The sequence below is a fragment of the Trifolium pratense genome, linkage group LG3 (genome assembly GCF_020283565.1).
Source record: "Trifolium pratense cultivar HEN17-A07 linkage group LG3, ARS_RC_1.1, whole genome shotgun sequence".
In the NCBI taxonomy this organism is placed as follows: domain Eukaryota; kingdom Viridiplantae; phylum Streptophyta; class Magnoliopsida; order Fabales; family Fabaceae; genus Trifolium; species Trifolium pratense.
In genome coordinates this window covers 16997521-17013164 of record NC_060061.1, presented here as the reverse complement: position 1 = coordinate 17013164, position 15644 = coordinate 16997521, and the positions used below count along the sequence as shown (strand labels likewise).

The 15644-nt window shown below is 32.3% G+C and overlaps 1 protein-coding gene across 1 annotated transcript; it reads left to right on the top strand.

The window, feature by feature from the left end:
• The first annotated feature begins 13024 nt into the window (after nt 1-13024).
• On the top strand, nt 13025-13639 carry LOC123914674 (cytochrome P450 736A117-like). Its single transcript, XM_045965862.1, has one exon. The coding sequence runs from the start codon at nt 13025-13027 to the stop codon at nt 13637-13639; it is 615 nt and encodes a 204-aa protein (XP_045821818.1).
• Nucleotides 13640-15644: the final 2005 nt, after the last annotated feature.

Here is a 15644-nt window from a genome sequence, read left to right as displayed (position 1 = left end):
GCAAAACATAGATGAGGACCATAATTGTGCATTTTGCAAAATTGGGGAACCAAAATTGTGCAAAACAAAATAGAGGAACTAAAATTGTGTATTTTGTAAAATAGGAGGAGTCAAAGTTGTATTTAAGCCTAATTTTAACACAGCTAAGACTCGTGATAGAAAGGGAATAATTTATAATATCTCAATGGTGCATCAAACAAGAGATTAAAATAGGATATATTTATCATATCTAAACTCCATATATCAAACGGACGTTAGATCTTTGAGAAATTTATATTTGTCTCATAGTCACCAGCTGATTCGTAATTCATTTGGGTACGTGGTATGGGTACGCGGTACGCAACCTTGAAAGAATTCAGTATGTAGGGGATACACATAATCGATACGCTATTTCGATTCGTGGTACGTTCTAATATATTAAACGGTATGCTATGAATTAGAAAACTTATTTAGTTAAAACAAAAACAAATTGTATGATGGAAAACTAGACCCTTACCCGTGCGATGCACGGGTGTTATTTGTTGTTTATAATATAATGTCAACTAAAAAATTTAAATAATTGAAGAATGAATGACCTATAGTTGAAACTTGAAATAAATAAAAAATCATGAACATACATTTTTTTTAGGCAATGACATACATAGTTCATAAGTTGTTATTTTGGTACAAACATAATTCTTCAAGTTCTTCAAACTTTGTAACCAAAAATCAAACAAACAAATCAATTATTAAGCATAAACAGTGTTAATTACTCGGAGAAACACTTATACATATAGATCAAGTATATCAATCTCTAAATTAAAAGCAAAATATATATAATGCAAACATAAAAAAGTATAAATAAATAAAAAACAATACACTCTTTAATATATATATATATATATATATATATATATATATATATATATATATATATATATATACTCCCGTAATAGAAACCCAAAATAAATAGTAGCGTATATAAAGGCAACTGCATAATAGTAGTATTACATTATAAATATATAATCACACCAAGTCCTACTTCCATGATGATAGTAACATCTACCTGGACAAAAATTAAAATAAAGTATTTGTTAGATCAACCAATGTAAATTAGTATATCTACAAAACAAAAGATTTTATAGATATTCAAAGCATATGAATTAAAATTACTGCTGTAAATATCTTGAATGCAAGTAATTAAGGGAGGAAATGAAAATAGTTAAAATGACGAACTATTATCTAATACCATGAGCAAGCACATTAAAAAGGAAGAACATGAAAAAATAAGAAGGATGAAGAGGTGAATGTGAAAGGAAGATAAAAAAAAAACATAGGTAAAGAAGAAAATCAATTATTTCCAAACTAGCGGGCCAGGCAGGCGCGTTCCGCGCCTGCCTGTGTCTAACTTATGTACCCAAAAAAAAAGATACGCCTTATGTTATGGTGAGTTTGTTAATAAAAGATTTTTGTTGCTACTAAAAAAAAGCAAGGGTAATGTTGGTATTATGAAAATTCTACCCCAAAACTCATGTATTCTTTTTATATATTATAGTATAGAATAGATATAGATGAAAAAACCATAAAAAAAAAGAGAGGAAGTTAAGGGTATAAAATAGATATAGATGAAAAAACCATAAAAAAAACAGAGAGGAAGTTAAGGGCAATTATGGAATAATTAAAAAACCATAAAGGAAGTTAAGGGCAAAATGGACCAAAAAAAATCCAGCCCAAACTCCCTTATCCTCTTTATATATTGTTATAGATGACTAAGGTGGTGGAAAGAATTGAAAAACAAACAAAGAAATAAAAAAGTATTTATAATGTCCACCGAAAAGATAGGTGCTTATATGAAATTAAATTTTTACAACTTTTCATTGCTTAAAAAAACTTTTCATCGAAAACCATTAGATTTCTTGGTAATTAAAATGGGCATATGAAAAGGATAATGATGTATGAATAGAAATGAAATGAAAAGATATATGAATGCTTCAAATTAAATGTGACATATGACAAATCATTAGAAATAATGTGGCATGTGGCTCAATTAATTACAATTGTTAATTTTTTTATTATTTATTTTTTTTAAAAAAATGATTTAAAAGCTATGATTGGTTAATATAATTAGGGTTAGGATTAGTGGTATGAGAACTATTTAGGATTTATATATATAGATATTAACATCATCAGAGTAGCGAGTTTGTTTCAAAGATAGACACCCAATGTGAGGTATATGAATTTGTAAAACAAAGATATACTTTGAAGTCCCACATCGGTAAGTTTAATGAATACAGGGCTTTGTCCAACATGAACAAGTCCTCCAAGTTGTGCATGGTGCACAAGTAGAGATTTATATTATAACAAATATGAATTTTATAAAATCCACCGTTAGATTGAAAGTTTATGTCATATAGATCATTTATAAAAAATTGAAATTTTTTAAAAATAATTTGCTATGTTATTGAGACTCGTAGGTGGTCTTCGCGGGTTGCTCCTTATTGGGCCTTGCTTGACAGTTCAATTAGCGGTTTCCTCAGCTTTTGAGCTTCTAGATCCAATCCAAAACACTTTGCAAGTGGTTAATAAAAGAAACAACGAGAAGAACAAGAAGAAGAACAAAAAGAAAGAAAGAAACCAAAAATAAAAGAAGAAAAAGGAACAAGTGCGTGCGCTTACAGCTTACTATTGGCTTGGAGTCTTTGTCCCATGTACTGTATATATCATCACATATATTCAACGTGAAAAATAAATAGGAGCAAGTGTGTGGGCTTACTATTGGCTCGGTGTCTTAGAGCATCTACAATGGTGCAATAAGAAAAAAAATAGATATTCTAGTTCTACAGTTTGACGGACAGACTAAATTTTTTACCGCTGGAGTTGCTCTTAGTCCCATGCAATGTCTTAAAATTCATACCGGTGATTGATTCAATCAAGGAATTGAGTCACTGATCGGACTGTATGACGTCATGGAGTCTCATGTATTGAACGTAAATGGCTTTCTAGTTGCAAAGCTTATTAGCCATACCCGTTTCAAATAATAAACTCACGTCATGGAGTTTCGTTAGACATGGTTTTTCATTTCCAATGAGTAGTTATTTTCCTTTTAATTATCATGATTAAGAAAATCAATTGAAAGCCCTACGGTGGAAGTAACCAGCGCCTGTACTAAAGACAAAGCCAGTGGCGGAGCTAGCCCAAAAAATGGGGGCGGACCGCTATAAATATAAATTGGATACCCAAAAAATGGGGGCGGACCGCTATAAATATAAATCCAGACATTAGATTTTGGTATGGCTAAATATATATGAAAGATGTTCGAATTCAAATCACTAAAACGACATACACTTCAAGCTTAACGACACATAATAATATCAATATTATTAGTGACTTATAAATGACTCAAAAACAATATTATTAAACTCTAATAGATATTCACCCAATTAATAATGAGGAAGCGAGTTGATCAAATTAATGAGTAATTAATTGGTAAAGGTGTGTATAATAATGAACGTTAAATATATTTTTAGCTCCTATAAAATCTCAAGCTTTCAAGTTTAGTCCCTAAAAAAAATTATTCATTTTTAATCCACATTTGCATTTTATAGAGACTATATTTTGAGGACTAACATTATTTTTTGTAAAAAGTTTTTAAATTAAAGACTATTTTTATAAATTACAATATTATAGAGGACTAAATTTACCATTAAAATTTAGTAAGAACTAAACTAAAAAAAAATATGATTTTTTATGAATTATATATATATATATTTTTTTTTTTCTTTAGTTCCAAAAGTTTCTTTCATATAAGAAAAAAATTCACATAACTTTCCCAGCATGCTTAAAAAAAAACCTTTCCCAGCATTTTTTCCCATTTGATTCCAGCATAGTGTTCAAAATACTACTAAGTTGGAGGTATAGAAAGAAAAAAAAAAGTGATCAAAAGTGACACTACACACAGAAACATAAGGTCAAACGATCCAAGCCCATAAGAAATATGCAAAACCCTATATAAGTGCCTTATTAATTATATGATGTATTGTAGAGAACAAAAGCTGCCATCATTTGCTATTCCTCTTCTTCAAACTTCCTGAGCTAGCTATTCTACTATCGTTTTGCTTCTTCTTCATTTTCTTTGCTTTTCATTTTTCTCGTTTTTGCTTCATCATCCCGTGTTTGTTATTCTGGGTTATGTTTTGGTTATTCTGGTTTATGTTTTTTCTTTTTCATGCTCATTATATACTATATGTATATGAAAAAAAATAGTGAAAATTCAGGTGTGTCTATAGCCACACTCTGCCTCTACGTAGATCCGTCTCTAGGTTGGAACCACTTGATTTCAGAACTGACCCCGAACCAAATTAAGCGGTCGGGTGGGACACAATCCCCATTCCTATCATAATAATCCACATGCAAATAAAATTTATAATTGCATTGATATAAAAAAAAAAAAAAATTACAATTGCATTTCTTTTTTGACTCGGAATCTTTATTTATGCATAAATATATTACTCCCTCTGTACCACAATATATGTCATTTTGGGGAAACAATTTGTACCACTATATATATATATATATATATATATATATATATATATATATATATATATATATATATATATATGGAGGCTGCTAACTTAGACCCAGTTGGGTCTAAGTTAGCAAGGTGCATCTTTTCAGTTGGACAAAAATATCCATTTTTTTAATTTTTGAAAGAATAGAGCAACATGGGCATTTCTGTAATTTACCCAACAATACACGCGCCCCCAACTTCTTTTCCCACCCCCCAGGACGCGTGGCAGCGTGTGATTGGACAAAATCCGCGCGCGTGCATCACACGCGCCGACAGGCGCGCGTGGGTGGAAGGATAACGCGGAGAGAGAAAGCTTTTTGAAAAGGCAGGACACGTGTCACACAATGGTTGGCTGCGTTAATTTTTTTCCATTTAATACTTTAAACTCGATTATTTCGTCGTAAATTAATTTTTTATTTTTTATTTTTTATACCAAAATTCATAATTTTTTTTTCTCTACAAATAGAGACTTGGTTCGTTTGATTTGGACACAGAAAAAAAAACCCAATTTTTCACTACGTTAATCTCATTTTTCACTACCTTACATCAACTCACTGAAACCATTCTACCAGGAAAATGGTTTCAGAGTACAAATCTCTGAAACCATTCTACAAGCTAAATGGTTTCAGAAGCAAATAACTAATAATCAACTTACTGAAACCATTTTACCAGCAAAATGGTTTCAGATTACAACTCTCTGAAACCATTGTACTAGATAAATGGTTTCAGAAGCAAACACAATTAATAAATTACTCATTGAAACCATTCTACCAGTAAAATGGTTTCAGAATACAACTATGTGCAACCATTCTACCAGTAAAATGGTTTCAGAAGCAAACATTAGTTTTTAATTACCGTTTTATCTCATTTAATTAACTAAAAATAGTTTCAGGTCTCCAAAAATTTCATAAAATATACCAAAAGTTCCAGAATATTATCTACTATTTTCCTGGTATAATGGTTTCAGTGAGTTGGTTGAGTGGTGCGTGTTAAATTACAACACACAAGTAACGTATTTAGTAGACAAAAAATGAGATTAAGGTAGTGAAAAATTGCGTTTTTTTTTCGGTGTCCAAATCAAACGAACAAAGTCTCTATTTGTAGACAAAAAAAAATTATGAATTTTGGTATAAAAATAAAAAAATAAAAAATTAATTTACAACGAAATAATTGAGTTCAAAGTATTAAATGAACAAAAATCACGCTCAGCCAACCATTGTGTGACACGTGTCCTACTTTTAAAAAGCAAATTTTTCTCTCTCCAGGTTGTAATCCAGTGTGGCGCAGGCGCTGGAATCTGATGGATCAGGATGATCTGGGCTGTCTGATTGATCAGACAGTCTTGATGAGATCAGATCTTGGCTGTCTGATGGAAATCAACGGTCTGTAACCATGGTCCTTCGGTACGCGCGCGACACTGGATCCGCGTCTATTAATGGTTTCAGAAGGTGGGGCGCGTGTACTGTTGGGTAAAATTACAGAAATGCCCCTGTTGCTCTATTCTTTCAAAAATTAAAAGAATGAGTATTTTGGTCCAATTGAAAAGGTGCACCTTGCTAACTTAGACCTAACTAGGGTCTAACCGGTGGACCTCTTAATTTGACCTGATATAGCATGTTTCACTATTTTATTGGTTGTGGGTCCTGCAAAAGCAGCAGAATAATAAAAAAAAAAAACATATTTTTAAGTGAGAGTGGATGTTACAATTATATCCTTATAACTAAATCTTAGATCTAAAATCAAATTCATCTCCATCCTTTGAAGAAAGGACCGTATGATTCTGAAACGGTGAAGCGGCGGCGATTTCGAGTTTCTTCTTCTCCTTCTTGTTCCGATTCTGCCTCTTACTGTTTTGATTTTGGTTGTTTTGGGCAGTGATAGTGAAGGATTGTGGTGTCGTTTTTGCAAGAACATGTATATTTTGATTTTTTTTTTCCTTTAATCTCTTCTCCTTCATCCAGCCACTGGATCTAAGAACAATTTTTTTTTCTTCTTCAACAACTTAAGAAAGTTTTTGTTTCAAATATTTGCTGATCTTATTGAGAAAACATTTGATTTGGCTTATTCTACTAATCTGAGTTCAAATTAAAAACCTAAACCCCCAAATTTCTATGTTTATCAAAGAATCACAAAGCCGGCGATTTGGATATTGGCGAGAAGAAGCGGAGCATTGATTGAGCAAGATGAAGATGAAGCATTTTTTGTTATTTTAATTTATTTTTTTTGTTTTGTCTTTTGTACAAATTTTTATTTTTTTTCCCTTTAAACATGTGACAGGAAGCTTGTCACGATAGTTGGGGTTAATTAAACATTTGTGATATACTGATATGTAATTCTCAATGATAAAAAGGGGTGATAGTCGAACTATATGACCCTTTCATTAAAACTACGTTTTCAATTCGACTGTTATTATAATCCACCTATTCATTCGGATTCCGATGATCGAAATTATTTTTCACATTCGTTTCTTAATCCAATTAGGTGGTATTGAACGGTCGGACTGATTAAATTCAAAATCTCCAGTAAAAATCTATAGTTTTAGTCGAACTATATGACCCTTTCATTAAAACTACGTTTCCATTTCGACTGTTATTACAATCCACCTATTCATTCGGATTCCGATTATCGAAATTATTTTTCTCATTCGTTTCTTAGTCCAATTAGGTGATATTGAACGGCCGGATGGATGAAATTCAAAATCTCCAGTAAAAATCTATAGTTTTAGTCGAACTATATGACCCTTTCATTAAAACTACGTTTCCAATTCAACTGTTATTACAATCCACCTATTCATTCGGAGTCCGATGATCGAAATTATTTTTCTCATTTGTTTGTTAGTTCAATTAGGTGATATTAAACGGTCGGGCTAATTAAATTCAAAATCTCCATTAAAAATCTATAATTTTTGTCGAACCCATGACCTTTTCATTAAAACTACGTTTTCAATTCGACTGTTATTACAATCCACTTATTCCTTCGGAGTCCGATGATCGAAATTCTTTTTCCCATCGTTTATTAGTTCAATTAGGTGATATTGAACGGCCAGATTAATTAAATTCAAAATCTCCGGTAAAAATTTATAATTTTTGTCAAACTCTATGACCATTTCATTAAAGCCACGTTTCCAATTCGAATTTTATTAAATTCCACCTATTCATTCGGAGTTCAATAATCGAAATTCTTTTTCTCATTCGTTTGTCGGTCCAATTAGCAAGTATTCTTTTTCTATCAAATAAATGCTATCACCAAAGAGTAATACTTTATACTACTACGGAGTATGTTTTATGTTTTACTACTAGGGATGGCAAAAAAACCCAAACCCGAGAGACCCACCCGAACTCAAACCCAAGTCAACGGGCGAAACCCGATTTGACTGGGTTTGGGTTTGGGTTCGGGTGACACCCGATAATAAGGGTGTGGGTTTGGTATCAGTCAAACCCACACCCGAAACCCATACACCCACCCGAAATATTTTATAATTACCTAATTACCCCCATAGTCTCCCTCAATTTCCTTGGAATACTTTAAATTTTAGTTGTAATTTAATTCAAAGTCTATGTTGGAATTTAATTTCTTAAATTTGCAAATTATTTTCAAATGTGCTGCGGGTTTGGGTGGAAAAAACCCGAACCCAATGGGTGTGGGCGTGGGTGTTGTTTTGCCACCCGAACATCCTTTGGGTTTGGGTGATGATTTCGGGTGTGGGTTTGGTAAGTGTCAAATCCGCACCCATGGGCGCCCGTTGCCATCCCTATTTACTACTAGACTGATACACGGCTACACCATAGAGTAATATGTTTTCAATTTGGTTTGGTTATTTACTTTGACAGATATCTATTCAAGTGATATTCATTAAAATAAACATATGGAACAAAGAAATTATAGAGTAAGCTAGTTGAACCACATAGCAAACTTCTTGAAATCTACTCCACCCATAGTCTTTCATCTTGGCATGCTCGCACCTCTTCTTCGGGCCAATCTCCAAATCACTGGTTTTGTGATTCTTTGATAAATATAGAAATTTGGGGGTTTTTGAACAAATATTAACATAAAATCCAAATCAATAGTTTTCTCAATAGGATCAGCAAAGATTTGAAACAAAAGGCTTTCTTAAGTTGTTGAAGAAGAAAAATAAAATTGTCCACAGATCTCGTGGCTGGAGGAAGGGGAAGAGATTAAAGGCAAAAAACAAATGAAATCAAAATATACATGTTATTTGCCTTGTTTGATTTAAATATGCTAGATTGCAAAAAGAATTAAATTAATAAGTACAATTGATTATTCAATAGCAAAATTTTAAAAAAGAAGAAATAAAAATTTCCAGTTGAGAAGCATACGGTGGTGGTTCTTCAAAGGATGGAGATGAATTGGATTTAAGATTTAGTTACAAGGACATAATTGTAACATCCACTCTCACTTAAAAGTTATGTTTTTTCAAAAAATTTTCAGCTTTTGTGAAACCCACAAACCAATAAAATAGTAAAACCTGTTATAGCAGGTCAAATTAAGAGGTCCACTGGTGGACCTAAAAATTTGAGGACCATAATAGGGCTGCCCATATATATATATGTCACTTTATATTACCAATGAAGCATTTAATGTTATTTTTCCTATTATACCCTTAACTATTAATTACTCTCTCTTCTTTCGATTCTTCAATTTATTTTTTTCATACCATAAATGAAGGACAATTTTGTAAATCAACTCATAATCTCTCTTTTCCATACAACATTAATTATCTTTCTTAATATGTGTAAAAGTGACAAAGTGACATATATTGTGGTATGGAGTAAGAAATAACAAATTAACAATACATGCAGCGTGCCTCACTCGGTCACTCTCTCATCCTATAATGTGATCTTCACCAAAAAAAAAAAATGTTATTTATCATTATATTTTTATAATCATTTAGTCACCAAAAGCCAAAAGGAAGAGTGTGGTATATCAGTAGAAACCTTAAGGCCATGTCCCACTTGGAAGGGGTAAATTTAATTGTACCAACACCACCACAGTCCTAGAAGGGAAACGGCAGAAGTACTTGTTGGTTGGGTTGGGTCACTTTCCAAAGAAAGAAAGAAAGAAAGAAGGAACAAGTGGGTGCGCTTACAGCTTACTATTGGCTTGGAGTCTTTGTCCCATGTACTGTATCATCACATATATTCAACGTGAAAAATAAATAGGAGCAAGTGTGTGGGGCTTACTATTGGCTTCGTGTCTTAGTCTCATGCATGTTTTAAAATCCATACCGCTGATTGATTCGATCAATGGATTGAGTCCTTGATCAGACTGTATGACTGTCACACGTTTATATAATATTTTTTTAAAAAATATTGATGACTTACAGCGGCAGCCTTGGCCCATGTGCGACATGTGCCGTGGCACAAGGTCTTTTAAAAATGAGGGCCACAAAAAAAAATTTATAGGGTAGTAGTATTAGTAAGTTAGGGAGTGTAAAAATTAATTATTTATGTTAGAAAATGTTGTAAGGGTAGTAAGGTCCAGCCCAACCCGTTTTCCTAAGAAAAAAAAACAAGCAGACAAGAGAAGCTTATTTTCCTGCGTTTTGCGTTCTGTTATGCGTTCTTCATATTTTTTCTCAAAAACTCCATTAATTCACCACCACCAGGCGTGAGGCGTCGACCTACCACCATCACCGGCGACATTAACGTTGGTTAACCTTCTTCCTTCTATTCTCAAAAACTCCATTAAAGGTGAAATAAAGGTAAAAACTAAATTTTACAAGTTAGAGTTTCTAAAATTTGCAATGTAAAATCACAATTTTTCTATTTTAATTGTGTTACCCAATTCTCAATTCTCATCATTCTTTAATTACTGAAGTCTTACTTGCGGTCTACCATGTTACAAGAAAGACTTAACGGCTTAGCATTGATAGCAATTGAGAATAATCTCTTGGATGACATACAATATAAAGACTTGATTGATGAATTTGCTTCAAAAAATGCAGCAAGAATGAGTCGATTTAAGTAGCGAGAATGTTTTTTTATAAGCAAATGTATTTTGTTGTTATTGTTAGACTATGAATCTTTTTTATGTTAATTACAAGAATGATTATAATTTTATGTTATTTGCAATTTAAATCGACGATGGTTTTTTTATAAAAAAAAAGTTACGTTTTTTTATTTATTAAAGGCCCACTTTCATATTTCACACAGAACCTCGAAAAACTCGGAGACGCAGGTGATGACTTATTAAATTTCATAAATGGGAAACAGATAGAACATGCTTAATAAAGAGATTATGAAAGGAAGGTGGTTTTGGCACTACTATTTAGTTAGAAACTCTAGTTACAAAGTCGTGAAGGAGAAGTTAGACTAGACATTTCCATAAGCCTGACAAATTTGAGAGTCACGCACCAAGTCAAGAAGCAAGTCTTGGACTACAAAAGAATTTACATGCTACAATTGTGACAAGGTTGGACACATAAAAGAAATTAATCAAGAAAAAAAGGCTAACACAATGATGATTCCATAAATCCTATGATTCAAATCCGATCATTAATTATGTTATAGAGGTGGCAAAGTGGGCGGCCCGCCCCGTTTAGACTCTCCCACTTAAAGCTCATCCAAAAACGGAACGGAACAGACCAACTTAGACATCTGAGCTCAAAAGTCAAGTTTGTCTGCTTAAAGCCCGTCCAAAAACAGGACGGAGCAGACCAACTTTAGTATCTGAGCTCAAAAGTCAAGCCCACCTCGTTTACTAACGAGTTGGCGGGCGGGTTAGCCACCAAATAATCACCTTAATGAGAAGTTGATAAAATTTTAGAGGAGAGAAAATATAAGTGTTAAAAAGTAAAATGAATTTTAGGTTTGATTGTATTTTTGGTCTCCATATGTTTCACGATATTTTGATCCCCAATTTTAAAATCAAACATGTTTGCCCCCTTATTTTTTATTTTTTTCCACTTTTGCCCTTTATCCCATTTTGTCACCCAAAACGCTAAAGTGTTGGTAGGGACATTACTTGTAAAATGTAGGGACTCAGGTTCGAACCCTGATATTCCCATTTATTCATCTTAAATAATCTACTTTATTTAAAAAGTGAAACATTTTAATTCTCAATGTGTTGTCTTCACACATTTTTATAAATTTTTTTACAAAACTTACTATTTAATTAAAATACTTAAAAAGGGTCATGGAACACTAGTTAACATTTTGCTCGAAGTTAAGCTGTGAAATTTGAACTTATTGGGGTCTCATATGGCTTTCTAGCATGCAAAGCTTATTAGCCATATACCCCTTTGAAATAATAAACTCACGTCATGGATGGAGTTTCATTAGACATGGTTTTTCATTTCCAATTAGTAGTTATTTTCCTTTTAATTATCATGATTAAGAAAATCAATTGAAAGCCTACGGTGGAAGTAACCAGCGCCTGCACTAAAGAAAAAGCTTTCGTTGGCCAATTACTGAATTGCAATATGGACTTATGTTCCACGGTTTTGATTAATTGGCGGGATATTTCAAAGGGAAAACATTTCAATCACTCAACAAATAAGTTACGTATATTATTTTTTTATTGACAGAAGTTACGTATATTATTTAGTGCTTGCTATTTAGGTAAATTACGTATGATTTAGTGCTTGCTATTTAGGAAAAATAATTGTGTGGCTAATAATATACCTTTACTTGTTTTCTTTTTTAATTAGATTTAATTTATAAGTTTTATTTGAATTGATAAGGGAGTATTGAGCTACTTAGTGGCCTCATTAGACACATAAATCATTATACAGAAGTACAGTTTTAAATCATCTATTCATTATCTTATCTCAATCACTTAGTCACCATTGTACCAGAGGAATGTTGAATATGTAGTTGTGGTGTTGGAGTTTGTTTTGAATTCTCACATTGCTTAGGTTCTGGGGTTATTGAATGTATAAATATGTGAATGCAACATCACACTATGAGCTAGCTTTTGGGCTTGATATTCAAACATATTTAACATGGTATCAGAGCTGAGTTAAGGATTGTAATGTGGACATTTGACTCAGGCCCACGCTAGGCGTGAGAGTGAATGTTGAATATGTAGTTGTGTTGTTGAAGTTAGCTAGTTTGAAGTCCTACATTGCTTAGGTTCTTGAGCTGAGTGTATAAATATGTGAGAGCAACCTTACTCTATGATTTAGTTTTTGGAGTTGAGATCCAAACATATTTAACAACGAAATATCAGAAGTCGCCATTATATATATCCACATGCAAAACGTGACTAAGACTAACCCTCACCAATGTTGTGATTTTCACCTTATCAAAATACAATTCATCATCTTCTTTAATTTTTTTTTGCCTATCTTCATAAAACCGTTGTCTTTGCCTTGATCTGTAATGGTTTTTTAGCCATTGTAGTCTAAGGTGTTGCCTTTTGAATCTGTCAAAATTACGATGTTATCGTGATTTTGTTGAAGTTTTGGTGTTCATTTTATTGAATATTAATGTTGTGTTACTTTTTCTGTAGGACATGTTTGCTGCTGGAACTGATACTACCTACACAGTCCTGGAATGGGCATTGTCAGAACTACTAAGACATGAAACTGTGATGCATAAATTGCAAGATGAGGTCAGAACTGTGGTTGGTAACAGAACTCATGTAACTGAGGAGGATTTGGTTAACATGAACTACTTAAAGGCTGTGATCAAAGAAACTCTTCGCCTGCATATCCCGGTACCCTTATTAGTCCCTCGGAGAACTATGGAAGATATCAAATTAGATGGCTATGACATAGCAGCTGGTTCACAGGTGATAGTGAATGCTTGGGCAATTGCAAGAGACTCTTCAATTTGGGAGAAACCTCTAGAGTTTAAACCAGAAAGGTTTATGAATAGTTCAATAGATTATAAGGGATTGGATTTTGAACTTATACCATTTGGAGCAGGAAGGAGAGGTTGTCCTGGAGTGACTTTTGCTATTTCTATCAATGAATTGGTTTTAGCAAACCTTGTTAACCAATTTGATTGGAAATTGCCTGATGGAGTAGAAGGAAAGGATTTGGACATGTCTGAAACTAATGGCCTTACTTGTCGTCGAAAATATCCTCTAATTGCAGTTGCTACCAAATATGACAGAAATGAATAAACAGTTAAAATAGCAAGAATATCATTATTAAAAAGAGGGAACTTTGTTTGAAGGCATTGTTTGAAAGTATGTTTTAATATTTATGTGTTATTGTTATTAATAACTGTGATTGAACAATGTATATTGATGTTTAGTTTGAGTACTTAAGACATCAATTAGTCATTAAAATTGTAAGGTGTCAATCAATTTAGTTGTATTAACTATTAAGTGAAGTGAAAGGTTTCAATCCTTGTAATTCCAAGTAATTCAGAAGTTACAATGATGTTTTACTTTTCTTCTAGTTTTCCTTTTGCATACTCATGTTGCATGTTTTCAATTTTCATCCTCTTGGCTCTTCATAATGATTTCCAAATCCTTTCTCTTGTGTATAATAATACTCTCCTTCAATAATATAAAACTCTTCCAAACCAATTCTAGTGTTCAATATCTGTATTATTTTATTCTGCTAGTAAAAATTTGCATCCAATACCTGCATGTAATTGGAAACATCTAAAACGCCAATCCCTTTTGGGGCCAAATACCCCGATCTCTACCGTAGGTGCCAAAGAAGAATGAGAAGAAGCCCGAAAATAAAAAGCAAAAAGGAACATAACCTCCGAGCCATATCGAAGGCTGTGTCACATACTCACATTTGAATGATGGCCAGGCAGGTACACTTTGTGGCCATAAATGGAATTGTACTACTACTACTCTATGAAATTGGAAAGTTTGCTTAGTTTGTACTTGGATAGTATTAATGCTAAAAATTACTAATTTAGTGGTGATTGACGCTGAATTTGGTAAGGTGGATCATAGTTCGATCTCTTGCAACTGCGATGGGAAGGGGCTGAAACAGGGACGGATCCAGACATTAGATTTTGGTGTGTCTAAATATATATATGAAAGATGTTCGAATTCAAATCACTAAAACGACATACACTTCAAGCTTAACGACACATAATAATATCAATATTATTAGTGACTTATAAATGACTCAAAAACAATATTATTAAACTCTAATAGATATTCACCCAATTAATAACGAGGAAGCGAGTTGATCAAATTAATGAGTAATTAATTGGTATAGGTGTGTATAATAATGAGCGTTAAATACTATATATTTTTAGCTCCTATAAAATCTCAAGCTTTCAAGTTTAGTCCCTAAAATAAATTATTCATTTTTAATCCACATTTGCATTTTATAGAGACTATATTTTGAAGACTAACATTATTTTTTGTAATTTTTTTTTTAAAATAAAGACTATTTTTATAAATTACAATATTATAGAGGACTAAATTTACCATTAAAATTTAGTAAGAACTAAACTAAAAAAGAATGATTTTTTATGAATTATAAATATATTTAACCCTAATATCAAAGCATATGTGAATTTTTTTCTTATATGAAAGAAACTTTTGGAACTAAAGAAAATATATATTTTCTTTAGTTCCAAAAGTTTCTTTCATATATAAGAAAAAAATTCACATAACTTTCCCAGCATGCTTAAAGAAAAACCTTTCCCAACATTTTTTTCCCATTTGATTCCAACATAGTGTTCAAAATACTCATAAGTTGGAGGTATAGAAAGAAAAAAAAAAGTGATCAAAAGTGACAATGCACACAGAAACATAAGGCCAAACGATCCACGCCCATAAGAAATATGCAAAACCCTAAATAAGTGCCTTATTAAATATATGATGTATTCCTTTTGGCTTTTGGTGACTAAATGATTATAAAAATATAATGATAAATTACTTTTTTTTTTGGTGAAGATCACATTATAGGATGAGAGTGACTTGAGTGAAGCACGCTGCATGTATTGTTATTTTTTACTCCATCCGTACCACAATATATGTCACTTTGTCACTTTTACACGTATTAAGAAAGATAATTAATGTTGTATGGAAAAGAGAGATTATGAGTTGATTTACAAAATTGTCCTTCATTTATGGTATGAAAAAAATAAATTGAAGAATCGAAAGAAGAGGGAGTAATAAATAGTTAAGGATATATTAGGAAAAATAG

Bases quoted from the DNA above. Each gene is read 5' to 3' on its own strand.
- LOC123914674 (XM_045965862.1), top strand. From the start codon at position 13,025: ATGTTTGCTGCTGGAACTGATACTACCTACACAGTCCTGGAATGGGCA.